This window comes from Drosophila santomea, chromosome 3R (genome assembly GCF_016746245.2).
Source record: "Drosophila santomea strain STO CAGO 1482 chromosome 3R, Prin_Dsan_1.1, whole genome shotgun sequence".
NCBI lineage: Eukaryota > Metazoa > Arthropoda > Insecta > Diptera > Drosophilidae > Drosophila > Drosophila santomea.
This window is the reverse complement of record NC_053019.2, coordinates 11040149-11054159: the sequence shown is the minus strand read 5'-3', so window position 1 is coordinate 11054159 and position 14011 is coordinate 11040149. Positions and strand designations below refer to the sequence as shown.

Below are 14011 nucleotides of genomic sequence, written 5' to 3'. Positions count from 1 at the left end.
TGGTCTATACATTCCATAAAAAATCTAAAAGATACGCAACAGTGCTTAGAAAATGTATTTATTTGACTTTGTTACTTAATTATAAAGAAGGCAATTCTACAGATCCGAGAAAATTACCTTCAGAACTGAACAATCTTTAGCTAGAAAAAGGATTCAGTTCATAAGTAGTATAGATAGGAAATAACTTTGCGTTGTCGTAGAAAAAGCACTTCAGTTAACTTTCTTCCATACTTTAATTTATTAATTGTGAATTTTGGATTATCATTTGTAAAAGCTGCAAACTGTAGTGCAACGGTTGTGTATGAGGCTAATATGTATCTAACAACTAATATCACAATCGATGTAATGTTATTGAAACTTCTTCTTCGGCGAATTATGAAACTGGTGTTTTCTATTGAATGGATCCATGCTTGCTGCCCTCCACTTCCGTTTCGTTTTCAGCATCGCTCCCATTTCCGCTACCGCTACCGCTTTCCTTTCCGTTTTCCGTCGGAGGCAACAGCTCAAAGTCGCACACCAGGGAAAAGTGATCCGATGGATACTGGAAGCTGGGTGTGCGGTTCTTGCCAATTTGCTCTCCGACCGGGAAGTCTAGACAGTTTTTGATCTGAAATCGACATATATATTTTTAAAGAATTTATTACCGCTTGATACTATCTAAGTGATCCTACCTTGAGGCGATCGGGTGTGTAAAAAACGTAGTCGATGGTGTGACATTCCTCGCCTTCTTCGCGAATCTTCCAGGTCGTGTAGGGTGGCTCTCGTTTCATCGATTTCGAGACGAACTCACCAACATCCTCGCTGGGATGCAGTACCTCCTCGCGCTCTAGCTTCACATCGGCATAGGCACTGCCCAAGCGAAGGAGATCACATCCCAAGATCGTGGCATAGATGGGCTCCACCGGTTCGGCATTGAAATCGCCGCAGAGCAGCAGCGGCGTGTCGCCGGCAAACTGCTTCACAAACCTGATGAGATCGCGGCCCTGTTCGTTGCGCAATTTGGCCAAAAGGGCGCCATGGCGGGCCTTCAAGTGGGTGGTGGCCACACAGAATTCCCGACCACTGGAACGCATTCGTAGCCGGGCCGCGATGGCCACTTGGTTGCTCTGCACTCGCCACACCTCCAGGATCCTCGTATCGTAGCCCTCCAGCTGCAGTTTGTCCCTCTTATAGAAGATGGCACAGCCATCGGGTCCATTGTTCTGCTCGATGTACAGACACGGCGAATCCGGCTTCGGGAAGAAGATGCCTGCGTAATTCTGGCTACCCAACACTGTCTGCAGGAACTTGAAGTGGTCTACTTCCTGTTTGAATATATCACGTTAAAGCGCAACTGCCTTAGAGATCGGGTGGATGGTGTTAATATACTTGCAGACAAATCACATCGGGCTGGTTCTGCAGGATCTCCTGGACAATCAGGTACTTGCGGTGCTCCCAGGTGAGAGCCTCCTCGGGACAGCGCACAAAGCCATCGTTGTGCTGGCCGAGAGCTAGGTTTCAAATGAAGAAATCGAGTTTAATATATTAAAAAATTGTATCTAAAATAATTATAAATATAAAATGCAAATTCTTTCAACTTAACCTGCATTATTTAAATAATTTCAAATACGTACTTTGTGATAGGATGTTCCACTGCAGCAATCGAATGTCGTCGCCCTCAACTGGCGCACTGCAAACTGCAAAGATAGATTAGAATAAAGCCAGCTGATAAGACAGGGGTGCAATCCTACCCCTCGATACGGAGTTAAGCTGCAGGCATCGCAGTCCGTCGGCGACATCCTCGTCCCTCAGGAGCGGTTTCAGGAAGCCGCGGGTGAGCAGAGCTGGCTGCTCGATGCCACCGCCCCTCAATTGCTGGACGTGCTGGAGGAGAGCCGAGGTGCTCAGACCGGCGGGCAGTACCAGGCCATCGTCCTGGGAGTCCACATTGTTGATCTTTGGAGCCGAGTTAAATGAGCCCATTCTGGAAAACGATTGTGTGACTCAATTAGAGTAAAATCTTAGGACAATCAACTGTATATTCACTCGACTAGCACTCACTATTCGATTATATTGCTATTTCAAACACAAAGATGAACCCAATTGTAAAAGTCTTTCGTAGGCAACTCTTTGAATGTGTTTTCTCTTAGCATTTCAATCGAAAACAAATTAAAGCTTCTCGCAACAAACAAACAACTTTCAGCAAATAACACCAAATAAACAACATCAATTAAAACAAAGTTCACATTTTCTGGTACTCACAAAGCATCGGGTTTTCTATATAGAATTTTTCTCAGTATTATGCTGAAAATGAATAGACTATGACTATGACGCTGACTCGTATAAAATTTTCCCATTTTCACTTTGCTGCAAGGAGTTATTTGATTGGCGTAAAGTTTTTGTGTGTGGGGAAGAAAAATATTAAGAATTGTTAGGCTTTTCCATCACATTTCATATGTTTAAAGTGTACAAAAAACATAAAAGTTTATAATTTAGAAAATGGGCGATTAAAACAAGGAGTTATTAATAAGCTGTTAAGCTATAAAAGCTTTTTTAAAACTCTTTCTCAACTAAAGATATGTTTATTATTCTTTTGAATCATTGTTGCTGGGTAGCTTGAAGATCATTTTTGGCAATGTTTTCACTTTCATGTCAAACGTAAGTATAGAAAGGACTCTTCTAGGAGTCTTCAATTATAATAAATTCTTTACTGCTTAAAAATCAAAGCTGATTTGTACTCATTGTTGTTTCCTTTATCAAATAAATCTGACTTCCTGCTGCTGGATTCGATCACTCTAATCTGCGTAGCCAGCCTACAGCTGAGACTGTGTTCTCATATTGATGGATAGAACGTTTCTGGTTTTGGTGGGTCTCAGTTCTCGGCAATTAGCACGTATGCTCCGATTCTAAGAAGATTACCGGCCACCAGAGAGGGGCATTAGATGCGGGTGGGGGTAGGGGTGGAAGAATCTGGAACGCCCACGCGACGATTATCCCCGCGAAACAAAAACAAAGGCGAAAATGTCGCTCGGTCAATAGCTTCGCAGCTGTTCGTCTGGTTTCCAACGATCCGCGAGAGAATCGAAACCAGTTCCCGCCGGGGATTGAGTGGCGAATGGCGACTGGATTTGGGGCGTACGGGTTTCGGCATGTCACCGCAATCAATCACCCGCCGCCGGTGGATCAGTTTCCCCTCATCTCACAGCTCGCATCTCACATCGCAACCCATCATCTCCTCACCTGGTCAGCATCACTTTTTGCAGATAGGCCTTGCGATCGTTTTTGCAGGGCGCCTTGTTGGCTCGCTTAATGGGTACTGTTGGCTCCATGTCTGCGGCAGGATCAAAGGATTCGGACTCGAATGTTTTGCACTTCGAATGGGTATCACTTTGGTGGGGGATGTGATGTGGTGACTTTGCGATCTTTGGGGGCGCCGGAACGAGGTGCGCTTGCAAGCGACTTTGGCGAAACTGAATGCCAACTGAAGTGCGGGGTTTTATTAGAGAGATCATTCGCGCTGGAGGCAGCGAAAAGATCGCGAGGAGAGCACGCACAAACGGGTATTTCGCATACGAGATGTATCTGCAAGATACTAAGCAGATACCGATACAGATACCCCCAGAACGAGATCAATACGTTCGGCTCACGTGTGGAGAGCTCCCGCGCCGAAATGCTAAACAAAAGAACGATTCTATAAGTACGACGGGCCGACTGGCTGACTTTGCTGGCTGGCTGGCTGTTTGGCTGGGTGGCTTGTTAAAATTTATGGCTATCAGTTAATGAAAACAAAAGTGCTGTATGTATGCATGCATGCATGCAAAAAAGTGGAGAAAATAGCAGCCAGCATCCAAGCCAGCATCCTTAGATAAACAATGGCGGTGTTGTATGCCTAATCAGTGTCCCAAGTGTTCTCAAATGCAAATTGCGCAGACAAAAGATACAATTGTATCTGCACAATTTATACAGCAACGCAGTTACATGCCTAATGAGCTTTCCACCCAAGCTATATAGTAGCTATATCTGTATCTGTAGCCGATTCGGCATACGGGCGATTTCGCATATAATTTCGTTTTCTATTTCGATTTCGTTACCTGGGAATCGGAACGGCCACACGTCTTGCGAACGTCTTCGATGTGACGATCAAACGCGACGTTTTCATTAGAAACTCCATTTTGAACTTTTTGTGCAAATTTAACGCTTGTCCCAAGTCAAATATCACTTTTAGTTTGTTATCTTTCGGTTTCTGACTTTTGAACTGGGATTCTTGGTTTCTTGGTTAGATATTAGGATAACTTGAAATGTTTTATATTTAGTGTCAGTATGGCAATGTCAAAGAGACGCGGCCCCATCTGTGTTTCCTAGAAAGGTAAAATGATTACGAGGTTAATGTTTAGTATATAATTATTTGGGTTCTCTTCGCTGAACGTCACTTGCAAAATGCCCACTAATCTCGGTGCGGAATTTCGAACCTGAGTTAATCAAATTAGGCACGTGCCGAAACACTTTCGTGACCCAAACGCAATTAATGCGTTCATTGATAAAATCTTTTTAGTTAATTTGCACAGATATGACGGCAATTAAGTTGCCGGTTATAAGTTATCACTTAATGGAAAGCCATTAAGTTTTTAGCTTTGTGATAGAAAAGACAACAATATCGATACTAATGCCCATTAAAACTGAGTTTGATTGGGAAAATTATCACTATAAGCACTACTACTACTAATTAGAATTGCAATTGTTTGAAATCTGCTATTCATAAAAAAATATAAAATTCTGATAATGCTGCTGCTAGACCTTATATTTTTATAAAATCTGTAGTTTTTCCGCCTTTCCTGGCACACAGCTATATACTACCTATATACGCGTATACTGTCAGTTTTGTCATGATCACTTTCGTGCAAATTGTGCAAGGTTAGTTTTTGTTGCTCTCGGGGATCGGTTGTTGTTGCTGTTGTCGTTATTGTTGATTGCCGCTAAGTGGCTTTGAGGCCTGGCCAATGGCTAAGAACACTTGACACGCTGCCAGCCATGAACTTGATTTATAAGCGCGACAGCCGCGCTACAGCATATGGTTATGGTTATGCTATATGGTGCCTATATGGTGCCTGTAAGAAACGAGTCTCTCACCTCACCAGATACAAGAGCAAATCGCGAGGCGGCTCGAACTCAAACTCTCCCATGCCAGTTGCAGCGGCGGAACTACTCTGGCCGAGATTGATATCGATACGGGATGGGCTGGCCACGCCCAGCTCTTCGTCCATTTCCATTTCCTTTTCGAATTCCAGTTTTCGCGCCGCCAGGCGCTGTTTCATCTGAACGGTGGAGGTCATGGCCGAGGTCTTGGCCACAGCTTCCGCGATCTCGTACTGCCTGAGGAAATCCTGACGCACACCATCCAACGTGAGACCTTGGGGCCGTCTGCACTCGGGACCACACAGGCGCTGGCACATCTCATTGATGGCCGACTGGCGATCGGTCAGATGATCGGGTGCCGTTTGCAGGCAATTCGAGCAGGGAATATCCCTGTGCCGATCGCCAGCCAGTTTACTATCGTCCTCTTGGTGATTGGGTGGCTTGAAATCCTCGTCGTTGGGCGAGGGCGGCTCATCCGTTACGCTGAACAATTGCGGTGGCTTGTCATCCTCCTCCAATACCTCGGCTTCATTGTCGTTTCTTCGGTAATCCAAAGGATTGGCCTCCAAATTCAGCAAAAGAGCTGTCACTGGCATGGCCTTGCCCAAGGCGGGCTGACGACGATGGCCATAGTTTTCCCGTAGTCCCGTATTGCACTTTTGATCCATTGTCACTTGGCGCTGCTAGTTTTGAGCCAGTTTTAGTCACTTATCATTGGCCACGCTGCGTATGCGTAATATTCGATGCACTTCTGGCCGTTTAGAACAGCCAACAATTAATACGCGCGTGCGTTGCCTTTCCTTATTTATATCTTCTGGCCGACTCTAGTCGAGATCGAGGCAATCAAGTGCCAACTGCCACTGCCAGTTGCTCAGTTCCCTGATCGGATCTCTCTCCGTAGTTTCTCATTAAAAGAGCAGACAGATTGCCGCTGTTCAGTCATTCAGTCATGTAGTCATTCAGCCATAGGTTTAATAAACAGCATAAAATTGAAATCGCCGCTCTCATTCGGTTTCGTTTAAAGGCAAACCACATTTTGTTTTATTACTTTCCAAAATGTCAAATTTGTTGTTTGCAAAATAGAGATTTGATATCGATTGACCAAAAAGTAAGCAGCTCAATGCCCAACAATACTTTCATCTTGACGTGACTTTAAACTTGACCTGATGATTCAGAATCGGAACGACAAGCGTTGTTATTATTTCGAAATCATAACAAACAAGATTCCACTCGAACTTTCAGCCGCTTAAGGTTACATCGAGTGTGAAATAATTGCAATATATTTCAAAAATTGTGTTTACACAACATGATAATTAAAGGAAGTACTTTGTATTACGCTCAAACATTCAGTTCTAATCAATTGTGAATGTGTTTCTTAGTTCCCAAGTGCTGCACTGGAATTCCGTATTCCGCAGACTCAATCAATTACAGATAAATAAAGAACAATTTTCAATCAGCTGCGATTGATTAATTACGCCCTATGTCAGCTGCCTGTCACTCGACTTCCACACAAACATAATTAATTTTACGCCTCAGTTTGTTCCTCCTCCCAAATTGCAATCACAACCGAAAGAGAGGAAAGGCAAGAGCCTCCAATGCTAATTTGTAGCTAATAAATTATTATGCACTTTCATGATTTGCATTAATTCAAGAGCAAATTGATTGCAATTCATTTGGCTAATAAACTAAAAGCAAATTGAATGAACACAACGACTTCCATTCATTTCCGCAATACGGCAAGTTATAGTATCTTTTTATCTTTTAAATCGTTTAAAGTCAATTGCAAAAATTTGTAAATATAATTATTAGCTGTATTACTTCAAAGTGTTAGAATTAATGTTGGAATTAGGTGATATTAAGTTTTTATTTAATATTCTCAAATATTTTGAAATGTTCTTGAAAATCAGCCTAAGAGTAGGCAATTATTTTGATTTTACATAGATTTTACATAATGAAAAGTTTTTTAGACATGAGAAACCTTTTAAACATTTTATGAACTTTAAAATCTCGGAAGTTGGTAGATACATGAATTCTATTAAGAAACTAATAATAAATAAAAAATAATAATAAATAAAAAATAATAATAAATAAAAAATAATAATAAATAAATAATTTGGATTTGACTACACATATATTAATCAAAGAACTTGTATTCTTCTATGTAAAAACAGTTTCCCTAATTCTTTGTTTGCGCAGCTGTTATTGAACTTGATCTACTTCCAAGTTTATGTACTATATTTTTAGCTGTACATACCTACATATATAGCTTCAGTCAATTATCGATGTAGCACTAATGAAATATAATAATATCTTCCCCTTCCGCAGGTGTGACTGCTCTGCAAACGTTTAAACGTATCTCAATTTTTTCTGGCAATGCACTGCGGAAAGTCGAGCGAAATCAACAAGAGCAGCGGCCGACATTGAGTTTTATTTATATGGCTATATGTACATACATATGTATGAACCTGGGGATTCGGCCAAATGCCACATGAACTTGGCAACAGGTTCGCTCAATTTATGACAGGCCTTTTCCTCGTGGGAGTGATAAGAGGCGTTTGGGAAGCGAAACTTAGTAAGTTATTGTTAATTCAGCTGACTTTGTTGTAGCAAGACACCTGCTGCCGCTGGCTGATGGGGTCATCGATTATTAATTTGATATAGGCTAATCTAAAGCGAACCAAAAACGAATAAAAAAGGGGAAAAACGCCAGGGATGTGATAACCTTATCAAGGTATGATACACACGACCAGCTGGGATGCTCGACTATCAGATGACCTGTACTGCTCCCAGATGTTACAAAATATACAGATTGTAAATACGCAAGCTGCGCTATCTCTCAATGCTTACTCAACTGATCTAAACATTTAAGGCTTCTTATCACATCTTTCGGGAACTCTTATCAAAAGATTTCGATTTTTGTACCGCACATCAGCATTTTGCTTGCGTCTGCATTTGTACAGGGTATAGACAAAAAGAGTACGCGATTATTTTTGTTATACAACAGCAAAGCGACAGATTGGGACACATACTCGTACTACATGCGGTTGGTGAGTATCGCAACGGCACTGGCTTGGAAAAAACTGGTTCTACTCCGGCAAAAGCTGATTCCATCTGGAGGCTTGAACCCTGAAACTTGAACTGCTTTTCCGGGCACTTTGCATGTGGTTCGTTCAGTGGAGCAAACTGACTAGGTCCTGCATGCCATCAACTCACCATTTTGCAGCCTGCACTACAGAGCACTAGCACACATGGTTAGCTGGCGATCGAGAAGTATCCAAAGTGTCCGCGGGGATTTTACGCGAACCGAGTGGGCGTCTAATGCGGACTGACAGGCGGTTCAAATGCTCTGGCGAGCTGAAAAGAACTAAACTCGATGGTACGTGCCTTGCGACATTTATACCAACGCTCTCAGCGCCCGGCTGCTGATAAGGATAATGCCAAGAGAACTCTCTGTTTGTCCGGCCGACTAAGGCAGCAGACCAGCAATACACCATCAGCACACCCATCAGCACACCATCAGTACACCATCATTACACCATCGGTTCACCAACACCATTGCACAATCGACCGGCGAGTGGACCCCTCGCTCTCTCGGAGATTCTTGCTCTCCACCTCATTATCGTAATGAGTTCAATGGCTCACGCTCTCAGGGTTTGTAACACTAGTGTGAATTCGGTTGTTTGCATTCTATTGGGCACACCCCGCGTATGAGTGATGCAAGTATGGAGGCGGTTGATAGCTTCTGGATTTTAAGGTTCTTGAGCATTTTCTGCGAATCATAAAATTTACTCAATATCTCATCTTCTCATATATATTTCTTTTCAAAATATTCCCATATATAATTGTTTTATGATGTATTTGAGCGCAGAATAGTGTTCATGTTGTTTAACAACGAATACTTTATCCGCTTAAGATACGATTTTCCACATTCCACATTCCCGAATTTCATCTTTCAGGCTTCCTAAATACAGATCTATTCTTATTTTCTATTTAATGCCTTTTTGCTTCATAAAAACATCACTTAATGTGATGTGATCTTCAAAGGTCTGTAATCTTTAGCATATTTAAAAGGCATTTCCCAATCGCTTTCCCCCTCAAAAGCAAAGACTCAAAGACGTCAATCAAGTGACTCACTTACTTTGTTGGACCTGAGTGGGTCAATTGTGATCAATTTGTAATTTTGCGCTGATAACAATGCCATTGACATGAGGATCGTGTCTGGTCTAGTGTCTGGTTTTGTGGGCATATCTTATCGGGCACGTCTATAAGGTAGGGAACCACTTGAAACCGTTTCGCCCAGCATAATTCGCTCGAGCGGGTCAGTTATAAAACTTTCAAAAGGAATGTGATTTACAACTTATCGATTAGAATGGGGAATGCAACCAAAAGTGACGTAGGCCGGATCTTGTTGGTTTTAATTAGTTTGGGGCGGTTGGTTTTGCGTAGTTCTCGCAAATCCTATACTCCCAGTTGGCCTGTCAAGGTCTTTGGTGAGTGTGAGTCCGTTTGCTGATTAGGTGGTGAATACAACTATTTAGTTCCATCATATAGCTGAGTGTATTTAGTGCTTTATTACGCGCAGCCAGTGGTCTAGCCACTGAGATTAGATAAGGATTTCGAGTGGACCAACCGCGGCCTTCGGTATAAAGTTCACTTTTTAGTTTATCTTCTATACTATATGGTTCTAATTAAGGGGGTTTGTTGTCATGTATGCCGTACCAGTCTGCTGGTCTTATACTTACACCTTATCAATTGGTGAGTGAAAATAAGAAACGCGTGCCGTTCACATAATGTGAATACATACCCACACATATTTACGAATGCAAATCATAAATACTTTAGTAAATATTTTGGAATTTGAACTGTTTTCTACAACTTAAAGTAAATATTCTTATCTCATGTTTTTAACGGAATATATGAACATCTGTAAGTATTACATCTTTTACTGAGTCATACCAGCTGTGTCGGGTTTTCGTTAGTTAGTTTTATTTAATCTATAAAATCTGATGTTGTATGTTAAATGTTAAGGTTAATGCAGGGTACACATTTTACATACACATACATACATTTATTACAATGATGGATAAGAAGATAAGATAGGTACTACCCAATAAGTTTATCTTTTCTATATATTTAAAGACAAAGATTAATTGGTAGATAATAGCTGTTGTTTGCACATTAATGCTGATTGGTTAATAAATGAGTATTTTGATCGATTGCATTAATGAAAGGGCACAGCTATCTTAACTTACAAGCAATCTCAGGCAAATCGAAATATAATTGTTACTAATAACCACTGAAAAGGACATTTAATATGCTTCCACCGAATTACCCGCAGTAACGAATGCACTCAACAAGTGGAATATTTCGTAGACGGGAAATCGCGGTCAATTGTAATGAAATTACGGTTTCCTCCAACAAGTAATATCCACTTTAATCAGAACAGATCTTATGTGCTCGTTGTTGAATTATGTATGTGTACAACGCCCTTTTCAACTGAAGAGCTGAAGAGCACCAAAAAAACGCCCACACAAAAGGACAGTTAAAGTAATTAAAAACCCATTTCTTTGCCAACTAAAGACACACACACAGGCACTTTGGTAAATTACAATCTCCACATGGAACAAAGCACATCCAATTTCCTACCGACCTCAAACCCAAACAAAAACGTGGTGCTACTGAGGGGTATTTTAGCGGGAGGGTGGGGAGGTAGCGCGGGTGAACTGCCGTCTCTTTCGCGCTCGCACTAGTCAGCAGATTGGAGCAAAATTTGTATTTTTGTGTAATAAACTGCAGGTCCGCCAACAAACCGCATAAACAATAAAGAAGAAACTAAAGGAAAAACGGCAAACAAAGAGCGAGACGCAAAAGCTTCACAAAGGAAACTTAATTTATGAAAAGCAGCCACAAACAACGAAATATTTTTCCCCATTTGTTATATCAATAAGCTTCAAGATTTCCACAGTTTTGAGGGAGGAAAAAAGGGCGAACCAAAAGGACAAAGCCCGGCACACCCAAAATCAAAAGTTTGTAAGTAATATTAGGTAATTGCGGCCACTTACAAGAGCTTCTTGGCGAATTTGTAGAATGCCACCAGTAGGTAAACAAGTGTGGAAATTAGCTTCATGGTGCACTCAGCCCTTTGTTTATGTTAATTGGTGAAAACTAATTTTTAAGTGCCTTAAATCGAAGTTCACTTTCATCAAATCAAATTTGGGAAATTTCCTTAATGGCTCGTTTGTTTGTCGAAAATTTGGAGAAAAAAAACACGATCCCGAAAATTTGGTTAAAATTTCACTATCAATGTCATTTCCGCGTCGAACACGTTTTCCACACTAAGCGGACACCACGAAAAAAAAACTTTGAAGATAACGCTTTCTGTGACGTATAAGTATTGGTGCAAGGCGGCAGAAAGTAAAAGCCAAACTGAAGAGCTGCACCGACTACCGAATGCGCTTTTCGAAGGGTAACGAAGGGTAAGACCACTTTTAAAATATAAGCAAAGATTTTTATTTAGAGAAAAACAGTAGAATCAGAGGGATAACTTATGTTAGTTGTTAAATTATTTATTGGTTTTTCTTTTTATATTAAAACAATGCTGGTCCCAAAAGTTTGTGGTGCAGTGCCTAACAATCCGATTTAAATTGTATATATTACTAATTACATATTCTTTTTGAAAAAGTTAATATACTCGAATGTAATGCACAAAGTCGCGTCAATAAACTTTTGTTGTGAGCTTAAGAGTAACACAGAGCTTTCGTTGCTCTGTAAAGCTCTACGATTTCATCAGCTGTTGCAGAGCTTACGACATTCGTGTAAAGTAGGGTAAATAATGCAACTTTTGATAACAGTTTACAGCGGCCACTTAACAGTAACATTACATCTTAAGCTAAGTTCGAAGTTAACAGAGCTACGAAATTCGAAGAACTATATCCTTATGTAATTTGGCCGATCGGTCAGCAATTCGATGGCCTAAAGTCGTAGGCAGGTCCCATGCGAATGTATATGTTGCCGGGCTCGTTCAGACGCTCTTCAATTAGCCTGCAAATATAATATTTTTAACAACTTTGTTTTTATCTGTTGAAGCACATAATATTGTATCTCAAAGATTGTATCTTAATTAGGCACTCAAGTTTCTTTAATCTTTTTGTAGGCTCATGCTGAGTGTCAGCTTTAGTAACATATGCCCATTTTAAACTAAATGGAAAACGTTTACTTGATTAAAACGGTCTATATAGAATTTAGTTTTTGGTTTAAGTGAATTTTAAATATCGCAAGAGAGATAAGTTTTTTCTTTGAAAATACTTTAATTTAATATGTATTAGCTTAGAATAGGGCCTATCTAGCAGGTGCACATAGGCAAACCTTGGCGTAAACAATAACAATGGGCTTATCTAGGCCACTCGATTATACTATATAGTATGTATGTTTATCATGCATACCGTTTTTCTGCCTCGCTCTCGCAACTCCGATAGCCTTTCCGGCGGGCCGATTTGTTAAGACGTAACGATCGCCTCATTTCTTTGGGCAGCGGCTTATTCGTTTCGCGGCGGAGAAAACTACCGAACTTGTGGCATTTCTCGGCGAGATTTTGCCACACCAGCAGGATCAGACGCGTGTGACGTCGCGACGATGCGGATGCGGATGGGGTTTTGGCACCTTTGGCGCCACAATCGCACAGTTCGGTGGTGGAGACAACCCACGACGACATTTTGACACTGACTGACTTTGTCAGACTCTTTAACGCTTCAACAACCGCCAACGGCCACTTGGCCGGCCAATTGATAAGATTCCCAGTCGGCAATCGAAGCGTTTCAATGATATGCCTTCGTCTTTAAACAAGTGCCGGATGTGGCAGACAATAAGGCTAAAACTGAAGCAGTGCCGATTGCAGCTGAATTAGCACCGCATTCAGTATTACAGAAAATTTCGCAAAACCGGCATAATTCCCTTTGCCATGAAAGCAGACGAAGCCTAGTTTCCTGCCCGAGGGACAGGACTCGGCTGTTGTGATTCCAAAATGAAAACCCAAATGAAATGCACTGCAAATGTGGCGATAAAAGTGTATCTTTCAATGTATTATGTAATATAATGTGCATATTACTTTGTTTTCCTTTGTCTTTATTTATTTATTTGATTTTTATGATGCGAAACTGGAAGTAAAGGTGTACAAATAATATGCACATTTTTCCCAGTGCACTTTCTGCAGTTATGACTTTTGGCCATTGAACATTTTCAATAAATGTCTCTGTCTGATGTCCAACAGCCCAAATAGCCAGCCTCTTTGGGCGAGTTAAGGATATGCCCATTGAGAGCATGTCCTGTAACAAAATACAAATAGATGCGTTCGTCCGGCTCCCATGTGGCCCACACCTAGGGGGATTTTTGAACCGGCCGCCGCTCTCTTTTATGAGTAGCCCCCATCCCCTTTGCTACCCCATCACATCCATTGGATCCATGGCCATGGACCATGGGTATCTGTATGCCACCAAAATTGCATGCGGTCGAACGATGTTTGTGTGGAATGGGTGGTTTTTTGGAAACAAACCGGCGTAGGTCAACTGTATTGTTATAGCCGAAATTCGTTTATGGCCATACTGTTGCCATTTTGATTTGGTCTTCGAGCCGACTATGAAAACAATAATGCAACAACCATGCTGATTTTTCTGTTCTCGAATTCATTTCGGCTTGTCTTCGATTAAAAAGTTATTCTACAAATACAAATTTAAAAACTATACATTTTGGCTTACTTAAAACCTTTTAGTTTTTTTTTTGTATTGTTTGGCTATCGAAGTAACAAACATTGTCCGTCTAAAAGTTTATGAAATCTGTCAGATAGGCATTACGAGTACATTTCAATATGACTACAAGCATTACCACTTCCATTAGCAGTTGAAAG

The 14011-nt window shown here is 41.1% G+C and overlaps 2 protein-coding genes across 8 annotated transcripts; both read right to left on the bottom strand.

Annotated features, from left to right (window-relative positions):
• Positions 1-214: 214 nt before the first annotated feature.
• On the bottom strand, positions 215-11448 carry LOC120452541 (nocturnin). 7 transcript variants are annotated; one of them, XM_039636811.2, is made up of 8 exons: positions 8326-8480; positions 4071-4337; positions 2242-2346; positions 1731-1963; positions 1614-1676; positions 1369-1490; positions 672-1304; positions 215-607 (listed from the first exon to the last, which is right to left on the bottom strand). In XM_039636811.2, the coding sequence occupies exons 2-8, from the start codon at positions 4148-4150 to the stop codon at positions 392-394; spliced, it is 1452 nt and encodes a 483-aa protein (XP_039492745.1). In that variant the 5' UTR covers positions 4151-4337; positions 8326-8480; the 3' UTR covers positions 215-391. The 7 variants fall into 7 exon arrangements, with proteins under 7 accessions (XP_039492745.1, XP_039492746.1, XP_039492747.1 ...); XM_039636812.2 differs by lacking the exons at positions 4071-4337; positions 8326-8480 and adding an exon at positions 11175-11448; XM_039636813.1 differs by lacking the exon at positions 2242-2346.
• Positions 11449-11651: 203 nt separating this feature from the next.
• On the bottom strand, positions 11652-12823 carry LOC120452093. Its single transcript, XM_039636167.1, has 2 exons — positions 12555-12823; positions 11652-12153 (listed from the first exon to the last, which is right to left on the bottom strand). Exons 1-2 carry the CDS (start codon positions 12821-12823, stop codon positions 12069-12071), a joined length of 354 nt encoding a protein of 117 aa, XP_039492101.1. The 3' UTR covers positions 11652-12068.
• Positions 12824-14011: the final 1188 nt, after the last annotated feature.

Excerpts from the sequence above, each read along its gene's own strand:
- LOC120452541 (XM_039636809.2), bottom strand. The coding sequence starts at position 5,780 with ATGGATCAAAAGTGCAATACGGGACTACGGGAAAACTATGGCCATCGT. Across the intron at positions 1,964-5,106 it reads TTGCTCTTGTATCTGGTGAG|AATGGGCTCATTTAACTCGG; the intron begins GTGAGAGACTCG and ends ATCGTTTTCCAG. Across the intron at positions 1,677-1,730 it reads GCTTAACTCCGTATCGAGGG|TTTGCAGTGCGCCAGTTGAG; the intron begins GTAGGATTGCAC and ends CTATCTTTGCAG.
- LOC120452093 (XM_039636167.1), bottom strand. The coding sequence starts at position 12,823 with ATGTCGTCGTGGGTTGTCTCCACCACCGAACTGTGCGATTGTGGCGCC. Across the intron at positions 12,154-12,554 it reads GAGAGCGAGGCAGAAAAACG|GCTAATTGAAGAGCGTCTGA; the intron begins GTATGCATGATA and ends TTATATTTGCAG.